The sequence below is a fragment of the Fragaria vesca genome, linkage group LG3 (genome assembly GCF_000184155.1).
Source record: "Fragaria vesca subsp. vesca linkage group LG3, FraVesHawaii_1.0, whole genome shotgun sequence".
NCBI lineage: Eukaryota > Viridiplantae > Streptophyta > Magnoliopsida > Rosales > Rosaceae > Fragaria > Fragaria vesca.
Window position 1 is genome coordinate 23,641,914 of NC_020493.1, and position 23,568 is coordinate 23,665,481.

Below are 23,568 nucleotides of genomic sequence, written 5' to 3' on the forward strand. Positions count from 1 at the left end.
CGTATGATCAAAACCAAGTCTTTCGGTCGTTCTAAGGTCGTAAACTCCATGACTAGTTAGCAAAAGCTCCCTGACATGAACATAAACTAACTCAGAGGACTTAGAGGATCCGATCATGATGATAATTTTCCAGCTTTGATAAGTCTTCAACGTCTTTTGCAAGACGGCAATTGGTTTAATAGCGTAGGGGGATCCAAAATCAAAAGCTTTCGGTAACTCCAAGTCAGTAGGACCAGGCATGTCCGTGGAGGGTCGGTAGTGCGAGGCACACTTAAAACCACTATCTCCTTAATTTCGGACAATTCTAAGACATCACACTGAGCTTGGATGAGCCTAGTTGAACAATTGATGATGAAAAATCCGCTATAGGGTAGAAGATTTAACCGGAAACACGTGGGCGATCCTCCTTGAGGATGCAGTGCCATGAGTCACCTTCAAAGGAAGGGACCAAAATCGGCACAATATGCCATGTTTCTAAGGACGTTGTAAGTGTACATCTTGATTGTAAATCAATATGAACCATAAGAGGAGAATAGTTTCACTTCAAAAAAATTCTGAAGGCATTCATTATTGCTAATGTGAGTACATCGAGGTCTCAAATAGACAAAGGACGTCGATACAACGCCTTAGTACATATAACTTGGAACGAAAATCAATGTCTAGCCGATGACATCAAAGTCATGGGTAGCTAGAGCAGGATCCGAATCTTTGAAATTCGCGATCATGAGGATGACGTTCTTGTCCTCATATTGATTTTCCATACATTTTTGTATGCATTCACAATTTAAAGGAGCTTGACAATCTTGAACCAGTGATCTGAAGATCCACAACGGTTGCATTAATGTCATGAGCTGACGTTAGTAGTTTTGACAAAATGGTGTCTAGATCGGGAGTGTCGCTATTAGAGCCGGCAACACCTCCCCCTCTTTTCTAGACATCGGCACGACATTTTCTGCCGTTGCCATGACCCATATTGTTGTCCCCACATTAGGGGATAATCCCAAATAAGTTTATCACATTAGCGTATATACAATTCCTGTTTGTATGATCAAAATCAAGTCTCGTTGGTAATTCCACACCAACTTGGAGGACCTAGAGAACTTGATGATGATCGAATCCGCTAAAGATTATGGATCATGATGCCATAAAAGATCATCGACAATATGTAGTCAATTAAGGTGGTAAGCAATCCACTTGTCTAATAACTCAACAAGAAGAGTTATATGAACGTTTCGAGAAACGCTCCATGAGTGCATTCCACAGTACTTTGTGGTCATTACTTTTTGCACAGATTGCCATTGAAGGCTTTTGTCGATGTGGCATCTCGGCATCTAGGCTTGTTAGCCTGGGGGTCAAAACATGTGGTTTAATCCTTTCCAATGAAAGGTTCCACAGATACCAAGCGAAGATCTGCTTTAGGCATCTAGTACGTCAAAACTTAAAGGAGCAGAATGTTACATTGCTCTTGCATACAAAACCAAGCTGTTATGAGACTTGATAGAGGTCACAAACGATGCTTTTAATGGTTTGTCCTTCGGATTGATCATACACAATACGGAAAAGCCGCGAATTGATCAAACACAATTCGAAAAAAGGCCTCGGATTGATCAAACACAATCCGGTGAAAGGTCGGGGTTGATCATACACAACCCGGACAAGGAAACAAGAGTGATCAAACACACTCTTGACCCGCGAATAAAATTCCGGGATTTTTGGTACCTGCACACACAAAATCCCAAGCATAGAATGGAGATGGAGAAGGGAGGAAAGGATTTTATCCTCCCCGAGTTATTGAACTTGGAAAAGTTTAAGGTTTCAAAACATACTTTTCTGGTTTCCTTGGAAGACGAGCAATCTTGAAATCTTTGGTTTCTAGAGGTTGCCGAGAGGAGAAACAATTTCGCCTACTTATACTTCGAATTTAGAGCTGAAAATTTGACATAAGCAGCAGCAGCTCTGGATGAGGAAGCTGCTGTCAAAAATTCAGGTTGATCGGAGCAAGGAAAGGTCGTGAACCGGTGGTCGGTAGCGGCGGCGGTCTGGAATTTTCCGGTGGCCGGTTCGGAGACTTTCCGGCCGGTTCTCAGAGTGAGGCCGGCAGCGTTGGATCCGGGACGGAGAGAGCTTTCTGGGGATATAAAATTCTGACGGAGGGCAGTTGAAATTTTGGTCGGAAATCGGAAAAAACAAGGCTGCCCGATTTTAGGGTTTGAAAAACAAATGGTAGGCTATTGGCTCTAGGGTTAGAACAAAGTGCATGATAACGTGATAAAGGATAAAGTGTAGAGACAAAGAGATAGCAAGAGAGTCATCATCTTATTCATTGATAGGAGCCCTTTATATAAGGAATTACACAATACCAATATGGTAAGGATATGAATACATAGATCTAGTCTAACTACATATCCTATTGGCATAAGACCAAGGCACACATAGAGAATATCCTAGAACATCTACTAATTGTACGAGACGGCCTATCTCTCAACTTCCTAGCCTTCACCGGTGTTATACATGTTTTCCATTTTCATCCTCATCACCGTACCCTCACTTCTCCCTAGGTAGCTTATCGTTATCATAATAAGTGTCAAGAAATACATGGTATGATTTGGTGAATCAATTCAAGTGATGAGTGTTGGTTATAACACGTCATATACGATTGAAACCATAAATATTAGGTCTCATTAAGGCCAACAATCCTATGTTACTAATTACTCGAAATGTAATAAATTGCAAACTAGCTAGAGCGGATCGAAGTTGATTATACAAGCAATGAGAGCGAGAGAGATATCTTATAAAACAGTTATTTGAGGGTGTTGTTAAATATACCCAGCAAATTTCTAAGTGTAGCAATTAAAAAATTGTCACTTAGTACCAGTCTTGCCCCTACCTACACCCAGCAGCGTTCTTCCGTTACCAAGCGAAGCAACTTGTTCTCTCTCTTCCATTACCCAGCAGGCAGCACTTGAGGTTCTTTCAAGAACCATTGTTACTAACACTGTGATCTTCTTTCTTACTGCAGTATATAAATGCCATTTATTAAATGGGTTTGGATTAATTGGATTCTTTCATTTAGAATTCTAAGGCATTTACAATAATCAAACCAGGAAGCATCAGCTCTTGCTTAGCACATAAAGTAACAGAAAATATTAATCTCAACAAAACCTTTGATAGATAATTCAATTAAGGAGAAACTATATTCATGATAAAAGCAACGCAATGAACCCAGCTTTGATAAAGCTTCATACTAAGAATTATGGGTGACGCTGGGTTGCGAAATTCAATAAATATTAATCTCACAATATTCCTTCCACTTCTTATGTTTGTGAATTTTTGCTCAAATTGATCCTTCTTCAATAAATTGTTTGCTATGATCATTCTATTGTTCATGAAATGAAATTTTGATAATGGGAGAGAGAGAGAGAGAGAGAGATACAGTGAGAGGTGCTGGGTTTGATTGAAGATTGTGATGGGTGTAAATAGATACAGGGGCAAAACAGAAAAAATGTGACAAAACAGGAAAAAATGTGACAAAAATTAAAATGATAGGTACACTTAGAAGTTTGTTAGATATATTTAGAAACACCCTTATTTAATATGTTGTGCAGCTGGAATTGCACTACCAATTATATCCATAGTTCGCTATCCATTTCCTAGCTAAAGCTAGTTGCAGTAACATACAACATTCAAATTTTTTTATAAGAAAAATAAATAAATTACTAAATAGAGGTGGCACTAATGCATCCGGAGTTTACATAATCAAAGGTTAAGCTAGCGCCGCATATGGGGGAACACACTCCTCCTAGACACAATGGTTCTCTAACATATGATCAAGGTTGGCAAAGGCATTTGCCACAAAGTTTGCCTATCTAAACACATGTTTGAAACTAACAAACTCAAAGGAGCTTCGAAGAGTCTTGATATCTTGACAAAGCTTGCGAATTCTCCAAGGGGGTGTAATGTGACCATTAACGACATCTAACACAAGCTTGGAGTCACCTTCTATCTCCACCTTAGTGAAGCCTCTCCTTTTTGCTTCAATGTGGCTATTACGAAGAGCGAGAGCTTCCGCTACATGCATGAACAGTGGTTGATCCACCGTTGAAAGCTGTTGAAGCAAGGGCTTTTCCAAGAGAGTTTCTGATAATGAACCCACCTGTTGCTGAATTGCTTCAAACAGACTCATCAAAATTAATTTTGGCCCTATCATAAGGGGGTGGATACCACCTGATCATGTGTTCATTCTCATTTGTATATATCATGACTATTCCTCCTTGGACTAGGTGTAGTTTCATTTAGGGGGTGTGGCAGGCTGCAGCCAAGGTTGATTTAGCATTAAAAGGTTTCCCCCTGAAGATGGTTTCGTTCCTGGTCTTCCATACCTGCCAACATATCACAATAAACTTTTCAGACAAATTTTGATCGAAGGGGCTTACAATAAACCATTTGTGTAAAACTTTAAAGAATCCTTCATTCCAATTTACAGGTGGGTTCATGCTTGCAGCATTCCAAATTTCGTTGACAAACCTGCAAGATCCAAAAAGATGATCAATAGTTTAATTATCTTCGTTGCATAAGGCACAAGAATTTTCTTGCACTATACCAAACCGAGATAATCTATCTCTAGTCTTTAGTCTTCCTCTAAGTAGGTGCCAAGCAAAAAATTTAATTTTTGGTTGGAGGTTCAAGGTCCAAAGCTTTTTGATTAGATCAATTTGCTTGTGTTTCTGACAATCGTGGTAAACTTTCCATGTTGTGCAGGATCCCAAATGCACTCATATGCAGATAGACCTATAAATGGACCGGATTTGGAGCAGGATCTACCTAGATTCGGATCCAGATCCGTAATAGAAATTTTGGATCCGGATCCGACCCGTTACCCACCGGATCTTTGATAGCTAGATCCAAATCCGGATCCGACGGGTTAACGGATAACCGACCCGTTAATCCAATCCGTTTATAACTATAGATATTTTCAAATTTTAAATAATAATTTCTTAATTTTATCATAAATTTTCATAAAACACTAAAGAAATATTATAACAAAATAAAAGTTTACATCAAAAGTTGAATTACATGACCAAAATACTCCTAAATAATAAACTAATATATTCAAAATACTAAACCTCCAATGTATTTAGTAAAGTGCATAAAAAGAACATAGGCATCAGTAACCTTCAACTTCATCAAATAACCATACTTTAGACGCAATTTAGACGTTTAGGTTATCTAAATAATTATTATATTATTTAATATTTATCAATAATATTATATGTATAAAAATATTATTTAATTATTTTAAAACGGATTCGGGTCTTTAACGGATCGGATCAACCTCGATCCGTATCTGATCCGTTTAATAAACGGGTTAACGGATTCAGGTCCTTAACGGATCAACGGGTCTAATTTTCGATCCAAACCCGTTTAAAAACCACAGATCCGGAGCGGGTCTGGATCAAGATCCGGTCCATTTACAGGTCTATATGCAGATGGTGTGCAAGGAATAGGGATTCCCAATATTTCTTGGATAATATTTTCATCAAGATGGTGGCTAAGCTTGTCAACATTCCAAATATTTCCATGCCACCTATGTAGTCACTGACCATTTCATCAAGAATAATAGTACGTGTTTCTAATATGGTTAGGTATAAGCTCAATTAGAGGGTAATCAAAAACCCAATTGATCGAAATTCTAAAAATATATTGACTTACCATCACTAACTACCCATCTCAAACCTTTCATGATCAGCCCCGTTTAAAGGCGCACGTCCGCGTTTTAGCAAAAGTGTAGACGAATGAAGTGTAAGGCTATTATTGGGTCCTCCTTTTCCACTCTCTTTTGAAAAAGAAAAAGGCTATGCAGGCTATGCATGATGAATACCTTTTGATGACTTTATAAAAAGTGGGATGCATAATACCTGTTGCAAACGGTTGCACGTTCTTTACCATGCAGGTGAGTTATTTACTACCACCTAACTAAAACATTTGTAGAAAGAACTAGCCTTCAACGTGCTAAAATTTCATCTAAAGACCTATAGTCGACATGGTTACTGAGTTAGCGGAATCACAATTGTCTTAACAGGAATTGTTTCAATTAAAATGCAGAAGTGCAACTGTAAACATGCAGAAAAATAATAGATTGACAAAATATTTTTTGTGACGGGATACTGGGCATAAAGTAAAATTTATTTATTTAAACATAAATACAAACTAAAACCCAGAGCCTACTCTTGGGTAAACAACTAAAAGCTATATATTTTGCTACTCATAATTATGATTACAAATACTTACTCGAAAAAGAAATACACACCACTCCATACTAACTTGAACAAGACGGAAATAACACATTGCTAAGGGTTTCTTACTTATTGAGAGAAAATAATTTTGCTCAATTTTTTTATGCCTCTAAACTAAAACATTAGATGTCTTAAAAAATAGCCATTCCTGAGATATTTTTCATAACAACCTGCACCCACCAAATTTTTTTTATCAATAATTATTTTAGAAGCTTGTCTTAGATCAGAACCCCACATGAAGTTTCTTTCCTGCTTGTCAATTTCCTTCGTCAAGCTTTTAAGACATTTGTTACACAGGACTGCCTAGGGTCAGTACTGCAAGACATGACATGGTTAGGCATCCCAGAGAGATGTTAGCTTTATACATACAACATTGATATGTTCATTCTCGTGTTTCACATCGATCAGTGTGATCAGTGTTAGCCTGAACATATATATATATATACACACACACCAAGATCTTTCCGACCCTTCAATATATATTTGGTAGTGTATTACTGTATTTGCGTGCATAATTCGATCTACTATCTTATACACAGATCGACAGTGCATGCATGAATTAATGGAACCAAACCAATCATGAATCATATATATGTAAACCTCGTGGCAGATAATCATGCACTCATTTCGGATTAGAAGCTACCGATCGATTTGCATGCATTAAAGACCTCAAATTCGTTGGCCTGGCTGGGAACGTGGCTCACAATAATAAGTTCATCGATTGATTGAGCTGCAGACTTGCAGGTATGGGAGGTCCATGCTCATAAATACATATATAGAGAATTATGTGCATCATCCTGATCTCATATATACAGCGCTCAACTCAGTATATCTAACCCAAATTTTAGTCAGGACTAGTAGTTAAAATTTAAACGTGTGTGTGTGTACATATATAATGCATCAATATTTATACGTACACAAATGGCTGGCATGCAAGAGTCCTCGATCAGTTATTTGGATCAGGGTTAGGTTTCCATTTATATCGTATGTACGTGAACAGCATTTACATGCACAACCCGATCGAAAGGTATGTGCGCATGAAATAACAAGTTGATCATTTCAAATTTTTAACGATCGAGAAGTGATCTGATTTATTACAAGGGTCACACTCTGACACTGGTTTCATGAATATTCATGAGGTGGTTTGCACCACAGGGCACACCTTATTCTCTTCGATCTGTGTTCTCCTCCGTTTGGTGTTTTGCGCCAAACTTTACTTCTGATCTATTTGCAAAAGAAGGATCCGGCCAGTGATACCATAGCAAAAGAAGGATTTGCTCTTCTCTGTAACTTACTAGCATTACCAAAGCCTAGCTACATCGATCATCTTAAATTCATTTAAGCTAAAGAAGGATCTAGCTAGTGATAGATCCACTTACCTACCATAGGTTGATTGAAAACCATTAATTGTAATCTGATCCCTATTTACAGCAACCCTATTGATAAAGATGTTATGAGGAAGCGGCCGACGGGCCCTACAGGTCCCACACACACGGGTCCAATAATGCCGATACTCTCCCCATTTTAGTCACCCGGTGGAGAAACGGGTGTGGAGTTTTCCTACAAAAGGTCTCGGCGTTAATGTGTGTGGTATCATTCCTTATAACCCAAGGATGACTCTTTCATGTTTCTAATGTGGGATTTCAAATGGCTCATATCTAAGCGATATTTTTCAAATAAAAGAAAGATCCAAATGGTCCATTTACCTAGCATATATATATAGACCCAAAACTAGAATCAACCTAACTAGCTAGTATGTAGGTTCGATCTCCATATATTAGTTTTATGCAAATGAGTTGCCTCTTATTAATTAAGGGTAATGCTAGAGGGCCTTAATAAGACCTAAGATTTATGGTCTTAATCCTATGTGGCATGCCATGTCACATAGACACATAATCAATTTATTAAATCATGACATTTCATTCTTAGATAAAAATACAGTATTAACCCTAACAATTAATAGATGCTACATACTAATATGGAATATTTTCTGACCATTTTAATATGGATGCGTATATACCAAATTTAATTAATTTATTAATAATGACCAAGTTAATAATTATACCAAATTAAGCTTTTATACCATAAATTAATTTCGTAAATTTATTAAAATTTCCTTCTATCTTTGTAAATCGAAATTTAGTTCTAGACTTTTAACTTATCAATTTCAATATTTTATTTTTGCACAATAAATTAAATTATGATATCTATATGCCATATTCTATATCAAATTTTAAAAATAAAATAAAAAACAGAAAAATCCCTATCGAACTTCTTTTGGATGATTACATATATATATATAAACTTTATTTTGGATGAATTATATATATGTAAATTTTTCTTCCGTAAGAAATTGTTTTTCTTGGACCAATTATATATATGTATGTGTGTCTATATATATATATTTCATAAGAATTCGTGTATTTAACAAGTATATTCTCAAATTTATATGTATTTTCACATTGTATTTTAGTGTTCAATCTAAGCATGATAGTGATGGAAATGAAAGGAGAAAGAAAATGCTAGAAATTATATATTTTTAAAATATAAAAGAAAGACAAAAAAAACCAAATTTTTTTCTCTTAATAAAAAGATAAATAATGTAGAGTAATTGGATTTGGAATGATAAGATTGTTTTTTGCTTAAAAATGATATGACATAATATTTTTAATTGGTGATGTGTCTAGGTGACATAACATACCACCTAAGATTAAGACCACAAATCTTAGGCCTTATTAAGGTGTTTAACTAACAAATTTGAGGTCACGGGTTCAAACCTCACGGACATATGTAGGGTGTGTGAGTTATTAATAAACGTTTTTTAAAAAAAAAAAAAAAAAAATCTTAGGCCTTATTAAGACCAAGAATCATTTTCCATTAATTAACTGCAATTGTAATGGCATAAAGACTACATGGGGCTAGCTTCTTAATTTTTCATTCTCGCTAGTTGTTCTTCTTTCACCACCACCACCACCAACAACAACAACAACAAAAAAATCTTCTTTGAGTGGTAAGGTCATGCATGCGTCTACTCGTGAGTCGTGAGCATGAATTTGGAAACAAAGTGGTAAATAGTAGAACAAGTCCAAATTATCGATTTGAAAGATATATAACTTTGTCTGCCTCTATAGTCCAGAGAATAATAGTGATAACATGATGCTAATTCTGTCTCCTGGTTCCTCTTGTACTCTTGCACTCATGTAAATACTTATAAAGTGTTATCTAATCACGGATATGCATAAAAATGATCACGGGCTGTCCCCAGAAATCTAATCCCAGCTTATCACGAGTTGCCAAAACTATGTAGTTGAAGATAATGATTTTTGAGTGAAACCATAATTTATAACTATCCAAGGATTGTCTTGTTGTGTTTTCTGGTCCTGAATTCCTAGCAAGAAAAACTATCACAGATTCGCACACAGATAAAGGACAATGAAGCAACTCATTCTTCTATCTGTCAAGTGTCAACTGAAAGATTCCAACTGGCCTTAAACTGTAAGTAATACTATTCCTATAGTATTTGCTATCATTAACAATTCTGATATATACTATGATCAGAATACCATAATCCTCCTAATACGTACGTATAAGGCTAAGGCTCCTCCGGATCTGTAAATATACAAAACCGACTTATTCTTTTGACAGTTTAAGAAGTCTATATTGGTTATGCAAACATCATGTACTCCAAATCCTGCATATCTACATTTCTTGTTCTCATTGACCTACAATAAGAAGTCACGGTACCAGTACGTGTCTCTTCGATCACTGAGTTCACTCGGAAAAGTCCTTTTAAGTTTTGGGTAATTGATCAAGAGTGATTGAGTAGTTGAAATGCCAACTCGATCAGGTCATTTAAAGTTGCGGAAGTGGTAGGGTATCATAGTTGATAGTTCTTGGAATGATTGATCAGTAGTCCATGTTCACTCCTAGTTTTAGATGTAAAAATGTTTGTGCCTTCTGCGCGAGGGCTACCTAGTCTCATTTGAGGACAAAACAATCACATGAGAATAAGCCTCATAGATGCATTGCATATTAATAATTGCCACCATCCAACCACTTTTCTATTCAAAGTGTCTCATCCCCCATGCCAAAAGGGTAGCTGAAAAAACCATACATAAAAACCAAAAACTTGCACAAATACCATCAACATTCTCTCTAACCCCATCTAGAGCTCCAGTACTGTTCTTTCTCTGCATTATTGTTGCAATGATGATTAACTCAGAGAAGTTGAGTGTGGGCATCTCATGCATATTTGTGGTGGTGATGATGCTAGCTGGTTTTGGAAGCTCAGATATAGACCAAGATAGGGCACAATGTGCAGACCAGCTGATAGGGCTTGCTCCGTGTCTTTCTTATGTTGGGGGTGACAAAGATGCCAAAACTCCCACAATAGACTGCTGCACTGGCCTGAAACAGGTGGATGCAAAGAGCCACAAATGCCTCTGTGTTCTGATTAAGGACCACGACGATCCTAAGCTCGGCCTCACCATCAATGCCACTCTTGCTTTGAACCTCCCTGGTGCCTGCCATGTACCTGTTAACATAACTAGCTGTGTTGGTAAGTAATTCTATATTTCTATATATACTGTGTTACATGCATATATAAATATTGGATCAGTTTAAACTTATATTGATCTATGTCGTTGGTCATGGATTATTAGATCTCTTGCATTTGGATCCAAAATCGGCAGACGGTAAGATGTTCTTGGGATATGCAGAGAAGACTAAAGCTGTTAACAGTACTAGTGCCTCTATTACCAGCAGTGGTAACAAATCTAATCACTTCGTCTCCCACAATCTATTTGTGTTCATCAGTATGATTCTTTTTTGTTTCTAGTTGTCTAATTATTCTGGTTATTGGTTTTCTATTACAGGGAACTCTACAACAGTTGCTCAAGATACGAGTGATGGTGGGAGCCTGGGAAAAGGATTGCTGCTGGGAAAAGGATTGCTGGGAATAGAGATGCTTTTTGTGACCCCAATGTGCTTTTATATTTCTCAACTTGTGTTCTAAGTTTGATATATGTGATTTCGCTGGTCTGTTTTAATTATAGTACGTAGTTGTATGTCATTCATTTCTACTTTATTATTTCTCCAATTGTATTGGATATTATCAAGTTATCAGAGATATGTTTGTGTACGGATTGGATCAGTTGGAATTGTCTAATGAGCGCATTGATCAGAAACCTCTTATATGAGTTATATGACTTGTATCCAATTGCATAACAAAATGTGGACAAAATACTAGCAACTAAAATGGGGTCAATTTTATTCCAAACAAAAAAAAGAAAAAGAAAAATGGTTTTAGCAGTTTTTTTAATTTTTTTATAGGTTTTAGCAGTTATATATATTTCTTCTCGCTCATTCCATCTTCTTCTTGTGCTCTATGTTTTCTTAATTAAAAGAGGAGGCCAATCCCAAACTCCCAAAAGATTGGTTAATTTGGCCAATGAGGTTTGGCTCAGTTGGAAAGAGCGGGTCTGTGGTGGAGACTACATCTAAGTTCGATTCCCGCTACCAACAGGTCTTGTTGGTTCGCGATCTGTAAATTATCCTGTGAAAATTAATCCATACCTGGAGGTTGGTGTGATAAGTACGTGTCCACTGTCAGTCCTTCAGGGTTGAGGTTACAACTTTGCCCTTGCGATGGTGGTGCAACGTAACCATGCTCTCACCTAAACTTTTAAGAAACAAAAAATTAGTTAATTTGACTTTATTTGTTGCCGTTAAAGTTAGATTTTCATCAACTTAAAATTCATGAATTCTCGTGACATTATTGGTACAATAATTACAACTCATCTATTGTACATAAGTGGGTGAAGTCGTTATTCAAACAAGTACATATTCAAAAACACATATAAACTCTCAGTCATCATGAAACTGATCACTAATTAAAACTCATCAATCCGTTATTTCTTTATATAAGATTCAAAGCATACCTTATCTTATCTACACATGCCATAAGAAACCGTTATTTTAACTCCATTTTTTTCCTTGCTTAAAACCACAAGCATGAAGCACCTATATAGGTGGTAGCTGACTCCATTGTCTACACTTCTACCAACCTAGACTTCACCACAAAGTCTCAACCAAACCTTACAAAACTGCACAAGATTACACATTTCAGATCAGATATGAGTCAAAACTCTCAAAGATAAAAACAAGAGTCAAAGACTTACTTGAAGTATAAAACCCACCAAAACCAGCAATTTCCAAACCCAAAAAAAGACTCTACCTTTCTCCTTCAAACTCTCTCTCAAAACCCGACCCGAACATGGCTCCATTTCCAAAACCGGGTCTAATCCCAATCCTCCTCCTCCTCCTCCTCCTCTCCGCCGCCCCAAGACTCTCCCTTTCCGACTCCACCGTCTTCGAGCTCCTCCCCAAGTACGGCCTCCCCAGCGGTCTCCTCCCCGCCTCCGTCTCCAACTACACTTTATCCGACGACGGCCGATTCGTCGTCGTTTTGGACAAGCCCTGCTACATCCAGTTCGAGTACTTGGTCTACTACGAGACCAAGATCACCGGAAAACTCAGCTACGGCGCGATCACGGATCTCAAGGGCATTCAGGTCCAAAGACTTTTCTTTTGGTTCGACGTCGATGAGATCCGGGTCGATTTGCCGCCGTCCGATAGCATCTATTTCACGGTTGGGATCATCAACAAGAAGCTCGATGTTGATCAGTTCCAGAGTGTTCATTCTTGCCGAGATGGGCTTTCGGGTTCGGGTTCGGGTTCTTGTCTCGGGTCGTTGAAACGGGTCATTCAGGTAGTCAAGTCTGAGGCTTTTTGGTATTTTGATGGTTAAAGTTTGGATCTTTTTATGTTTTTGTTGTGATGGTTGTGTGAGCTTGTTTATATGCGTTTTCGATTCAATGTGGTTCTGCATTGTTGTTTTGTTGATGTTAGAAGTAGTGAAAATGAGTCAAAGTTTTCTTTGTGTGTGTAAATGCTGATGTTTTTGGACATAGTGGATGTGGTCTGCGCTTTTTATGTAGTTTATACACTGAATTGAGGGGGTTTAGGCATTGTTGTATGTGGAATTGAGCTATGTTCGGTTTGGAAAAATGGTTGAACTCGGTGGAATTACTGGAATATGAGAGCGTCTATTTTCGATGCAAAACTCTTCATTCATACGGAAATGAATGAATTTGTTGATCTAGTTTTATCTTTTTCTAGTTACGTTGATAGACTAGCTTAGCCAGTTGTTATATTGAGGAAACTGTAGGGCATAGCTGATCGATGAGGCATTTTTCTCTTTTGGGAACCTTTCAAGAGATGAAAACTAGGTGTTGAATATGGTGTCTTCATACGCGAGGCAAAGATTTATTAGAAAGCCATTTCACCTTGCCATTATTATGAGTGACCAAACTTTGCTTGCTTTGATAGACTGTGTAGATAGAAGGTTATCCACTGGTGCATTATTGCAATTATATTACAAATTGAATGATTACTGAAGTTTTCATAGATATAGTGTCTAACTCCTCATCCCCTATGTCTGAGTTTTTGCCTACTCTAGTTATTTTGGTTATCATTACATCATCATCATCATCAACTTTGTCTTTTTCCAAAATACAAGGGGCAACCACTTATATCATACCCTCTCTTGTTTAAGTACATGCTGCATTTTATTTTGAATGCAATTCCTTCACATTTTCTTCAAATAGTAACTTGCTTGCAGGATATTTTACCTTTTAGTTTAACTTCTCTTCCTGTGGTTATAGGTGCATGGTCTATGAGGCATATCTTTTGCTTACCCTCTATAATGATCTTGTAACAATTAGACATTTATAGGGTTTGCTAAAACTTCTGGTTTTCTAACTGTTTATCATTCAGAATGTTCTACTGATACGCCGAGTATTTGCATTACATGAGATTTAGTTAGAATGTTATTGAATTTCTCTATAATGCCTTTAAATTGCATGCTTTGTTGAATTTCTCCCTACTGATACATAACTTGTTTTCTCTCTGTTATGATTTGCAGCTTCCGTCTCCACTGGAAGAAGAGATAAAGATGCTACTTACTGAGTAGCTGACACCATCAAGTGAAACCGACAAAGTCCTACTCGACACTTTAAGAATCAGAAGCCTAGACTTACAAGCAGTGGTTTGGTTGTAGAAAAATCGAACGGAATGTACCCTACTGGACATGTTCCATAGTTATTTTCCCACATGGGTATTGTTACTAGTGTTACTGGTTACAACTGTGTAGTTTGTATCGACAGTACTATATATGAAGGAATCTTGTATATTAGTTTAAATGTTGCATGTACACATCAATGCCCCATCAAGGCTGTAAGCTGAAACTGTTAAAGGTACTTTGATGTTGAAGTTGAATCGCTGCTAACATCATGATGTTGTAGACGAGTTGATGAATCGAAGCCAAAAGGTTTTCCTTCTTTTTCTGGACCTTACCTAGTTATCTGCAAGTATAAGTAAACGCAGTCGTTTGGATGCTAGTTATGTTTCATCAAGCCATCAACAATTTAACATCCCATAAGTGGCAACAGATACAACAGTGCAAAGCAAGCGACTTTAAAACGACATTATACAGAAATCCATTTCCGTCGATTGACACATTCTTTAAAACCCTAGAAAGAACATGTAAATACTTTTGGCCATTTCAGGATGCAGCCTAGATTGTTGGAACAACTTTGGAAGTCGATGTACGGGAGCTTGATGACTTGGGAGGTGAGAATGATCGACTTCGATAGTTCAAGGTTCAACCAAAGCTTCGGATTGATCTGTTCTTTCCCTCAGGTAATACTGATCAGTCTCAATATCTTCTTAGATTCAAATCTGTGCATTTTGATGTTAGTTTGATGCGGCGGTGATTGTTGGTTTCGATCGTTTTATTACTTCATGCATGTAGCTGTAATTAAATATGGAAAAGTGAAAACGTAGTTAAGCTTTCCTGATCATCATCCTGGTCATACGCACTGCTATAATCACTGAGTAGAGCTCTTGCACTTTCGAAGGATTGAAATTTATGCATCTCTGCATATTTTTTTTGAAAAACCAAAGCACTCCCCAGAATAGTGCAAGACACATAAAACCATGGAATTTGATCTTGCTGTCAGCAATGAGGTCGAGTGCCAAGTTACTAGGAGGAGTTCCAAGCTCACTGGGATTTGGTGATTTTGGTCTATTGGAATTCAGATTCACCTTTAGCTTCTTGCGCTTAGGTAACCATCTAGAAATTTAACGGGTGAGTTCGCAGGCACTCAAATCCGAAGTTCAGATGAGTTTGGAATTCATCAAAATTGGCCATGCCAAGACCAGTTGAAACTTCCAGCTAGAAAACTAGATACGAAGGATAGGAATGTCCGAATATGAGACTTCCGCAATGCATAACTATCATCATTGCCCTTATGATATCGGAATTCTTTTGAAAAAACAAGTTTATTTAGGATAATTTCGATGTGCCTATACATCACTTGCACCAAGTCAAATTGCTGTTGGGGACTTGCATCAGTAAAGGCTCATCGCGAAGGTATCAGTGATGATACTCCAAGCTCGATAAATTTAGGATGCCTGATTATATCATATTGTTATGTTGTAAGATACATGATGGCAACTATCTTCTGAGCCTTATCATTATCATCATCATGTAGAGCTATCTTGCATATTTTTGTAGGAATCTATGACATTAAACCATGAAATTTGATAATCATTGTCCAGATTTTGATTGTGCATATCATCTTCTACTCTTCTAGTATATTGGTGGTGATGTTGAATGGTTGCTAAAATCTTGATGATGTCAAAATAATTTATAAATCAGGGAAAAACCTCTATTATTAGGGACTCTACCGTCATTGATATGATTCAAAATCTGTTGTTTCCTTTGTTATAACTATAAGATCTAACCAAAGCACCAAAGTCACTTCACTAGTAGAACCTCAGTACAGAGGACGCAACTTAAATAGACTAGTATGGTGTTAATCTGAAGGCATGCAGAAATTATTTCCATCAATTGAACTTGATAAGTTGTGTAACGAGTAGGCTTTTGAGTCTTAAATTTGTTACATTACTAAAGAAGCTTAAGGAATTCAACTCATTTTGCAGATAGCTTGTCAGTTCTCTTCAGACAATGCTATTCCACCAAATTTTTAACAAGAGAGAGATGAATTCTGTGAAGACATTATCTTGAAAACTTTTCCCTCAGGTACACGATACTGGTTTTATAATGTGCTTCTGACTCATGCATGCTGTTATTTTTTAGCATAAGTGTTACCCTTCTGGGATGCCTTGGAAGATTATACCACAAATTTGTTGCCTTCATATACCGTATACATATATATGATAAATCAGATAAGTATATATGATCTTTCAACTGTTGGGGTTGTTCACCATATAGGTCTATGCTGTAGTATCACATATATCTATGTAATTTACATCAAAGACAAGCACAGAAAATTTAGAAGAGTTTATGATACATTTCAAGTGGTTGAGAGAAGGACTAACTTAATCATGGATGCTTTACACTAACAAATTTTTAGAATATCTGCTTCCATAATTCACTGAAGATGTTGAAATATATATAATCCTAACAAATAAAGTCAACTGAGAGCCATGCCACTAGAGACATTTTTGAAGAAACTCTTAGATGATTTTGTCTACAAAAGAATTCAAAGTCTTCCAAAAAGCAGATCACCAAACTTTAGAACCTTATCAGCATCCCTTATCATAGGGCACAGGTTATGATCACGTAGAGCCTATCTAGCTTGTAAAGTATTTATTAACTGAAAACATACATATGCCGAGGACCTCCTGAAAATTCAACAACAATATTGGAAGCATACAGATTTATTGGTCGGCAGCCACCTATATGGATTTATTCGAAGTCTTCTTATTTCATATACTAAATCAAGCCATTCCATTCGATGACTGATCTAGACTTCTAGTCTTCTAGACAGGTCTACAGTCTATACTCAATACTACTTTATGGAATCAGCCCCTGCAAATAAACTAGGTGACACAAAATATGATCCATAAGAACACTTGAATCAGGACCAGGAAGTCCATAACCGTGTCCTTATTGCGTGAGATTGGTTCATGGCAAGCACCTACATAATTAAGTAGTCTAGCTTCTATAGTCCTTGGGTTTGAGTTTTTCTTCTCATATATATAAGAGAAGCGTTCTTTTTGTTTTTTTGTGTTTTTTACGAATGGCATATATGTCACATTCCCCAGGCTTACTAATCTGTAATGCCGAACAGTAATATTAGACGAAGATTGTGTATTTTATGTGCAACCCATCTATACAGAAATTCTGAAGCATAGAAACCAATAGTGTACTTACCAAGGATGTAATCATCATCAACACTGTATTACTAGCTTTTCTTTAGAAAATGATTAATTGAGAGATTGAAATTGAACTGTTCTTCATTCATATCATTGGATCCTTTGAGGCATTGTATATTCTATAGTCTTCTGTACCTTTAATAATATGTATGGAACATAAATCTCATATTAATAATTTTAATTTGTACATAGAAGAAGACTGAGACAAACACTTGCCAACCTTATATCATGTACTTGTATTACCTGCAGCAAACAAAAGCAATGTGTAAAGACAAAATGTGGATATAGAACATTGAAAATGATACATATACTGCATAGAAAATTTCAGTCTAAGCTTCCAATAAGCCGTCTCTTCATTCTTTTGAGCCCCACAGCTATCATCACATAGATTCTATCGTATGCATTATCGAGGAATCAAAAATAAGCATATCTCCACGTCTTAATAAAAATTAAAGAACCACAAACTCCCCCAGTGGCGGAGCCAGGATGAAATTTTCACCTGGGCTAATTGATTGTAACACACGAAAAAAATTTCAATGTAACACACAATATTCAAGGGAGAGAGGTTATAGGAAGATGACAACATATTTGCTGAAGCGTGAGCTGATAATCCGTTTTGGATGATACAGCTGTTCTAGAGTTAGAACACTGACACTACAGATATTTTCCTTCTTTGCTTGGATGGTTGGACAAAGAAGCCATTTAATTTGGTTAAAATATAGAATCAATGGGATCATAACTAAACCCAGCAAGTAGCAGTTCCGCAAGAACCAAACGTTAAATTGCAAAAGATGATACATAACAACACCAACTTCCATTTACTTTTCCTTTTTATTTTACATGACTAGTAATAGATAACACAGCAGCAAGCACTCATGGTGTTAATCTTCTTGTGTAGGCAATGAATATACCACATTAATTGTCTGGCATTGCTGAATATATAGAGGCTGCTCAATCATGTTTTGAAAATGGTGAAACCGTCGTCTCTTCTCAGTTGTTTGAGATCGGCAGAAGATTGATCTCTCTCTATCTATCCATTGTCATCGATTCAGTTAGTTTACAATTTCACATGGCTATGTATTGTTTGGATCATATCCCATATTAAACTCTTTTCTTCGTGCATTGGGACAGCAGTGATTGATGTTTAACACAGCAGCAACTCTTACAGCAGCAAGCTAGCACCAGTAATTTTTTCAAGCTTCAAAATCTCACCTAGGCTCCAGCCCAGTCAAGATTGGGCTGGCTCCGCCTCTGAACTCCCCAACATCCTACAACAAACCCAGGCACAGCAGAAACTAAAACCCATGGAACTTGGTGCTGACTCTTGTTATCATCTCCATCAGTCCCATCATTTGGAAGTGGTTGGCACTCACTTGGAAGTGGAAGACCACAAAGGTTGGAATTCCCCTCGAATGCAGATGCATTGAAGCTTAGGAGCTGAGTGCCTGTTGGTATCAGGCCTTCCAGATTATTGTATGAGACATTAAATTCTGCCAAGAAAGTAAGGCTTCTTAATGATGCTGGTATATTTCCAGATAAATAATTTATGGAGAGATCCAATGCTTCCAAGTGTTTCAGGTTGTGTATCTGGTCTGGAATCTTGCCGGAGAAGGAATTATTATCCAGGTACAACACAATGAGACGCTGTGATTGGCCAATCTCAATCGGCATATTTCCAGTCATGCTATTGCTGCTTAGAATTATAGCCGCTTGAAAGTACAACAACGAATTGTATTGTTGATCTACCTTGCCATCATCTGTGAAGTACATAGGCAATTCAAGATCATCAGTGGACAAGGTGTTGTTTTGGGACACCAACATTGGCAGGCTGCAAAGTTCCTTTGGCAAGTCACCAGAAATGAGGTTGACTGCCAAGTTTAGGTGAAAGAGCCTAGGAAGAGTTCCAAGCTGACTTGGAATTGACCCTGTGAATTTATTTGAATTCAGATTCAAGACCTCTAGATTCTTCAGCTTAGATAACCATATAGGTATTTGACCGGTGATCTCATTCTTACTCAAATCCAAAAGTTGAAGATTTTTGAATCCATCAAAATCAGCCATGCCAAGAACAGCTGGAACTTCTTCCTCTTCAAAACTAGATGCGGAGGTAAGGAATGTGAGACTTTCGCAATGCATGAGTATCTTGATTTCCCCTGTGATATTGGTCAATCTGTTGAAAGAAAGTGAGAGATAGGACAATGATTTCAAAGACAGAATTTCAGGTTGTATTTGTCCCTCAATATCATTTGCAGAAAGTCGAATTGCTTTGAGGGACTTGCATGAGTATATGCTAGTGGGGAAGGTACCTGTGAACTGATTCCTCGACAGGTCCAGTTTACTAGGCCTACCAAGTTTAGAGAAATTATACATGGACAAATCCCCTTTGAAGTGATTGGCTCCTAAATTTAGTTGTATAAGGCTCGTGCAATTCATCAAAGATGGGGGCAAAGAACCTCTTAGATTGTTGAAATGAAGGAGCAACAGTTTCAACTTGGAGAGCTTCCCAAAATGGAGAGGGAGCATTCCGTTGAATTGATTAAAATGGAGGTCAAGGATTGCAAGGTTTGTGAGGTTGAGAATGCCATGACTGAGGACTCCGTAAAGGGAATTCTGAGGTAATGAAATTTGTTCAAGAGTGGTAACATTATACATATCTTCTGGAAGTATGCCCGAGACACGAAACACCTTGAGCTTCGAACACTCCCCTAGTCCGGGAGATATGGTGCCACTGAATTTATTGTAAGAAAAATCCAACACTTTGATCAATGAAGAAGAAGTGAAACAAATGGAAGATGGTATGGATCCTGTGAAGTTATTATTGCTGACATTTAAATTAGTCAAATTCCAAGCTTGTTGGAAGAATGAAGATGGAATCTCACCATCGAAAGAATTGCTGGACAAATCCAGCATCTGAATACTCCCGGATAGTGTAGAACTTGGTATTTCTTCTGATAGAAGGTTATAGCTCAAATCAAGAATCTCAATATGCTTCAATGACAAGAAAAATCTGATTTGACCTGGTGAACCGTTAAGTGAATTGCGAGAGAGATTGAGGTAAGTTAGACGTGTGAGATTTTTCAGAGATGACAAGGAAGAGATATTATCTTTGAGTCTGAGGCCTTTGGAAGGTAAGCTCAAATGGGTGGCCAAACCATCTTGGTTGCAAGTTATGCCTTCCCAAAGACAACAATTACTGGAAGTCCAATTCAAGGAAGGGGAAGAGAGAGTGAGGGCGAAGGCCAAGAGAGAAGTGCGTTCTGTCTGGCTGCATGCATGAATATGGGTGGAGGAGAGGAGTAGAAAGAGAAGGAAGATTAAGCATTGAGCCATTGGATGATCATGCAGACTGCAAACTTTTGGTACGTATATATACACATTCTATCAGATTGGAGAGAATTTCCAGCTTAATTATATATGAGAAGCGTTAGTTGAATTAAATAATATCAGTCAACACATTTCTTGACATCAGGCGACATATATAAATGTCGCCAGGCAGTCTCATGATCCTTTTGCATTCACATCTGAGTTCTGAGTTGTTTACACAGAAGTACAAAGTCAAGGCGTGGAAATATTTACAACTATAGAAAGGATTTAACAACTATAGAAAAGAAAAATCATGTTAGTGATTTATCATTGTGAAACATATCACTAAGATCTGATCTAACTCCTTTGAGTTTTAGGCCTCTGGAGGTAAAGTGCGGATGCTTTTCTTAGGAAATATTGTGAAGCGCAGAGCTACAGATGATTACTGTAATTGCTCAGCCATTTTGCACTTGTATTGAATCGAGTAAAACTATAGAACTATTAGAAATGTAAATTGAAGAAGCATAAAGAGAGACAGTTAAGTAACATGAAACTTGGGTCTATCATTTCTATTACCCTTGATTTGATTTTCTTTTCTAGCAGTCTCGCCACTCAAACTAGAAGCCTTTCTTTATTTGGTTTCCATAGAATAGAATCTGAGGAGTCGTCACTCAAACTTTCATATATTCTCTCAACTTTCCTGAAATAAAGTCTTTTGCATATTAAGTTTGATGTTATTTATTTGAAGTGCAGGTTATAAGTTTCAAGTATAGGAATGGACAAACACAAAAACAGAATGAACATTGATACTGTAACCAACTACTACTTTTCTTCTTTAGCAATGAGATATTGGCAGTGAACTGATGTTTGTTTACATCATTGGATCCTCTAGGGTGTTTTAATTTGTAATTTGTAATACGTAGTGTGTACCTTTTTCTTTTCAAATAAGGTTACACACTATTGGTTTTTCTGTGATAGTCGATTGGGGCCTAAAGCAACAGGGAACCCAAACCCTAAACTGAGGACGAAATCCAGGTTTTTATCATTTTAGCTATATTTATTAATGAAGTTAAAAAATTAAATACAAGAAGGGGAAGGGGGACCAAATTAACCAAAACCTTCTCATGCCACCAAAAATATAGGACCCCGAATATATACTAGAAATTCTCCTATAATCAAGAGTCTAAAGAAAACTCAAACTGAAAAGTACAATACGATTACAATCTAACTTCTAAATTGTTCCTCTCTTCATTATGTCTATACGCTTTGCTATCATCACATGGAGCTTGTCTTGTAAATTCCCTAGGAATTGGTAGTATGCATACCTCCACTTCTTGATAAGTACTAAAGGACAGCAAACTCCCCAAAATCCTAGGATAAATCCAAGTGCAAAAGAAACATAAAACCATGGAAATCTTTGACCCTTCATATCTGCAACTTGGTTGTTCTTATTTCTTGAATCAGTGTCCTTAGTTTTCTGGCACTCATTTAAAAGTGGAGCACCACAAAGTTTCGGATTCCCCTCAAATGCAGAGGCATTGATACTTTGGAGCTGAGTGCTTGATGGTATTGGCCCTTGGAGATTATTGTATGAGACATTAAACCTTGATAAGAAATTCAGACCAGCGAATGAAGTGGGGATCTCTCCAGACAAATGATTCATGGAGAGATCCATTACCTCCACATGCTTTAGGTAAGACATCTGGTTGGGGATATCACCAGAGAGGTTGTTGTTGCTAAGATCCAACACTTTGAGAAGCTTCATTTGGCCAATTTCAGCTGGTATGTTTCCATGTAGATTATTGTTATCTAGGAATATAAATGGAGCGTAAATAATACGATTGTACTGTAAGGGTGCTGCATCAACACTAGGACGGTAGTAGATAGGCAGTTCAATAGAAATACGATCTACTTGAGCTGCAGTTTGTTCAGATACTAACATTGGTAGGGTGCACAACTCTGGAAATTCTCCGGAAAGTTGGTTGAATTCCATGTTTATAGAATACAGCCTTGGAAGAGTCCCCAGCCAACTTGGAATGGAGCCAGTAATTCTGTTGTGATTCAGATCCAAGAGCTGTAAATTGTTTAGCTTTGATAGCCAATAAGGGATTGTACCACTAAGTTTGTTTACACCCAAATTAATATTTTACTGGACAGTAATTGTCTAAAGTGAATATTAGTTAAATCCATGGTCCACACCGGCGAGCCCGAATAATATTGGGTTTAAAGGCGGGTTGCCTCGCTTACGATATCACGTGAGTTGGACGTATGAGAAGATGTGTGATACAAGGAAGTATGTATAATTAAGGAGTCTTCTCCTTGAGTTGTGTTCGGTTCCGCGAAACGAGACGCCTTCGAGAAGAAACAAGAAGAGGATCAGTTCGCATGGAGACTACGCCTCCGCATGGTGTGTACGTGTCTTTGGTAGAAGCATGCATAAACTAGGGGTGTCCTCCTTGGGTTGTGTTGCTTCGCGAGAAGATATATCAAGTAGGACTCGAATTGCTCCGCGAGGACATCATGATTGGGTTCCCTCGCCAACACCAAGACTTTGGGATATATGAGAACAACTACAAAGTCATGCGAGCTCGATTGAGGTTGGCGCAGAGTTGACTTTACATGAGAAGATTTCGTGTGGTACTAAGAGAGGGACGTGAATTGTGAGCCG

The 23,568-nt window shown here is 37.5% G+C and overlaps 4 protein-coding genes across 4 annotated transcripts; 2 read left to right on the plus strand and 2 right to left on the minus strand.

Annotated features, from left to right (window-relative positions):
* Positions 1 to 10,396: 10,396 nt before the first annotated feature.
* LOC101298982 lies at positions 10,397 to 11,458 on the plus strand. Its single transcript, XM_004294930.1, has 3 exons — positions 10,397 to 10,851; positions 10,955 to 11,059; positions 11,168 to 11,458. The coding sequence occupies exons 1-3, from the start codon at positions 10,500 to 10,502 to the stop codon at positions 11,305 to 11,307; spliced, it is 597 nt and encodes a 198-aa protein (XP_004294978.1). The 5' UTR covers positions 10,397 to 10,499; the 3' UTR covers positions 11,308 to 11,458.
* A 1,033-nt stretch (positions 11,459 to 12,491) lies between these two features.
* LOC101299279 lies at positions 12,492 to 14,696 on the plus strand. Its single transcript, XM_004294931.1, has 2 exons — positions 12,492 to 13,062; positions 14,278 to 14,696. Exons 1-2 carry the CDS (start codon positions 12,568 to 12,570, stop codon positions 14,323 to 14,325), a joined length of 543 nt encoding a protein of 180 aa, XP_004294979.1. The 5' UTR covers positions 12,492 to 12,567; the 3' UTR covers positions 14,326 to 14,696.
* Positions 14,697 to 18,809: 4,113 nt separating this feature from the next.
* On the minus strand, positions 18,810 to 20,927 carry LOC101308856 (tyrosine-sulfated glycopeptide receptor 1-like). Its single transcript, XM_004296123.1, has one exon. The coding sequence runs from the start codon at positions 20,925 to 20,927 to the stop codon at positions 18,810 to 18,812; it is 2,118 nt and encodes a 705-aa protein (XP_004296171.1).
* A 1,204-nt stretch (positions 20,928 to 22,131) lies between these two features.
* Positions 22,132 to 22,893, minus strand: LOC101309143 (receptor-like protein 2-like). The gene has a single exon (XM_004296124.1). It carries the CDS (start codon positions 22,891 to 22,893, stop codon positions 22,132 to 22,134), a length of 762 nt encoding a protein of 253 aa, XP_004296172.1.
* Positions 22,894 to 23,568: the final 675 nt, after the last annotated feature.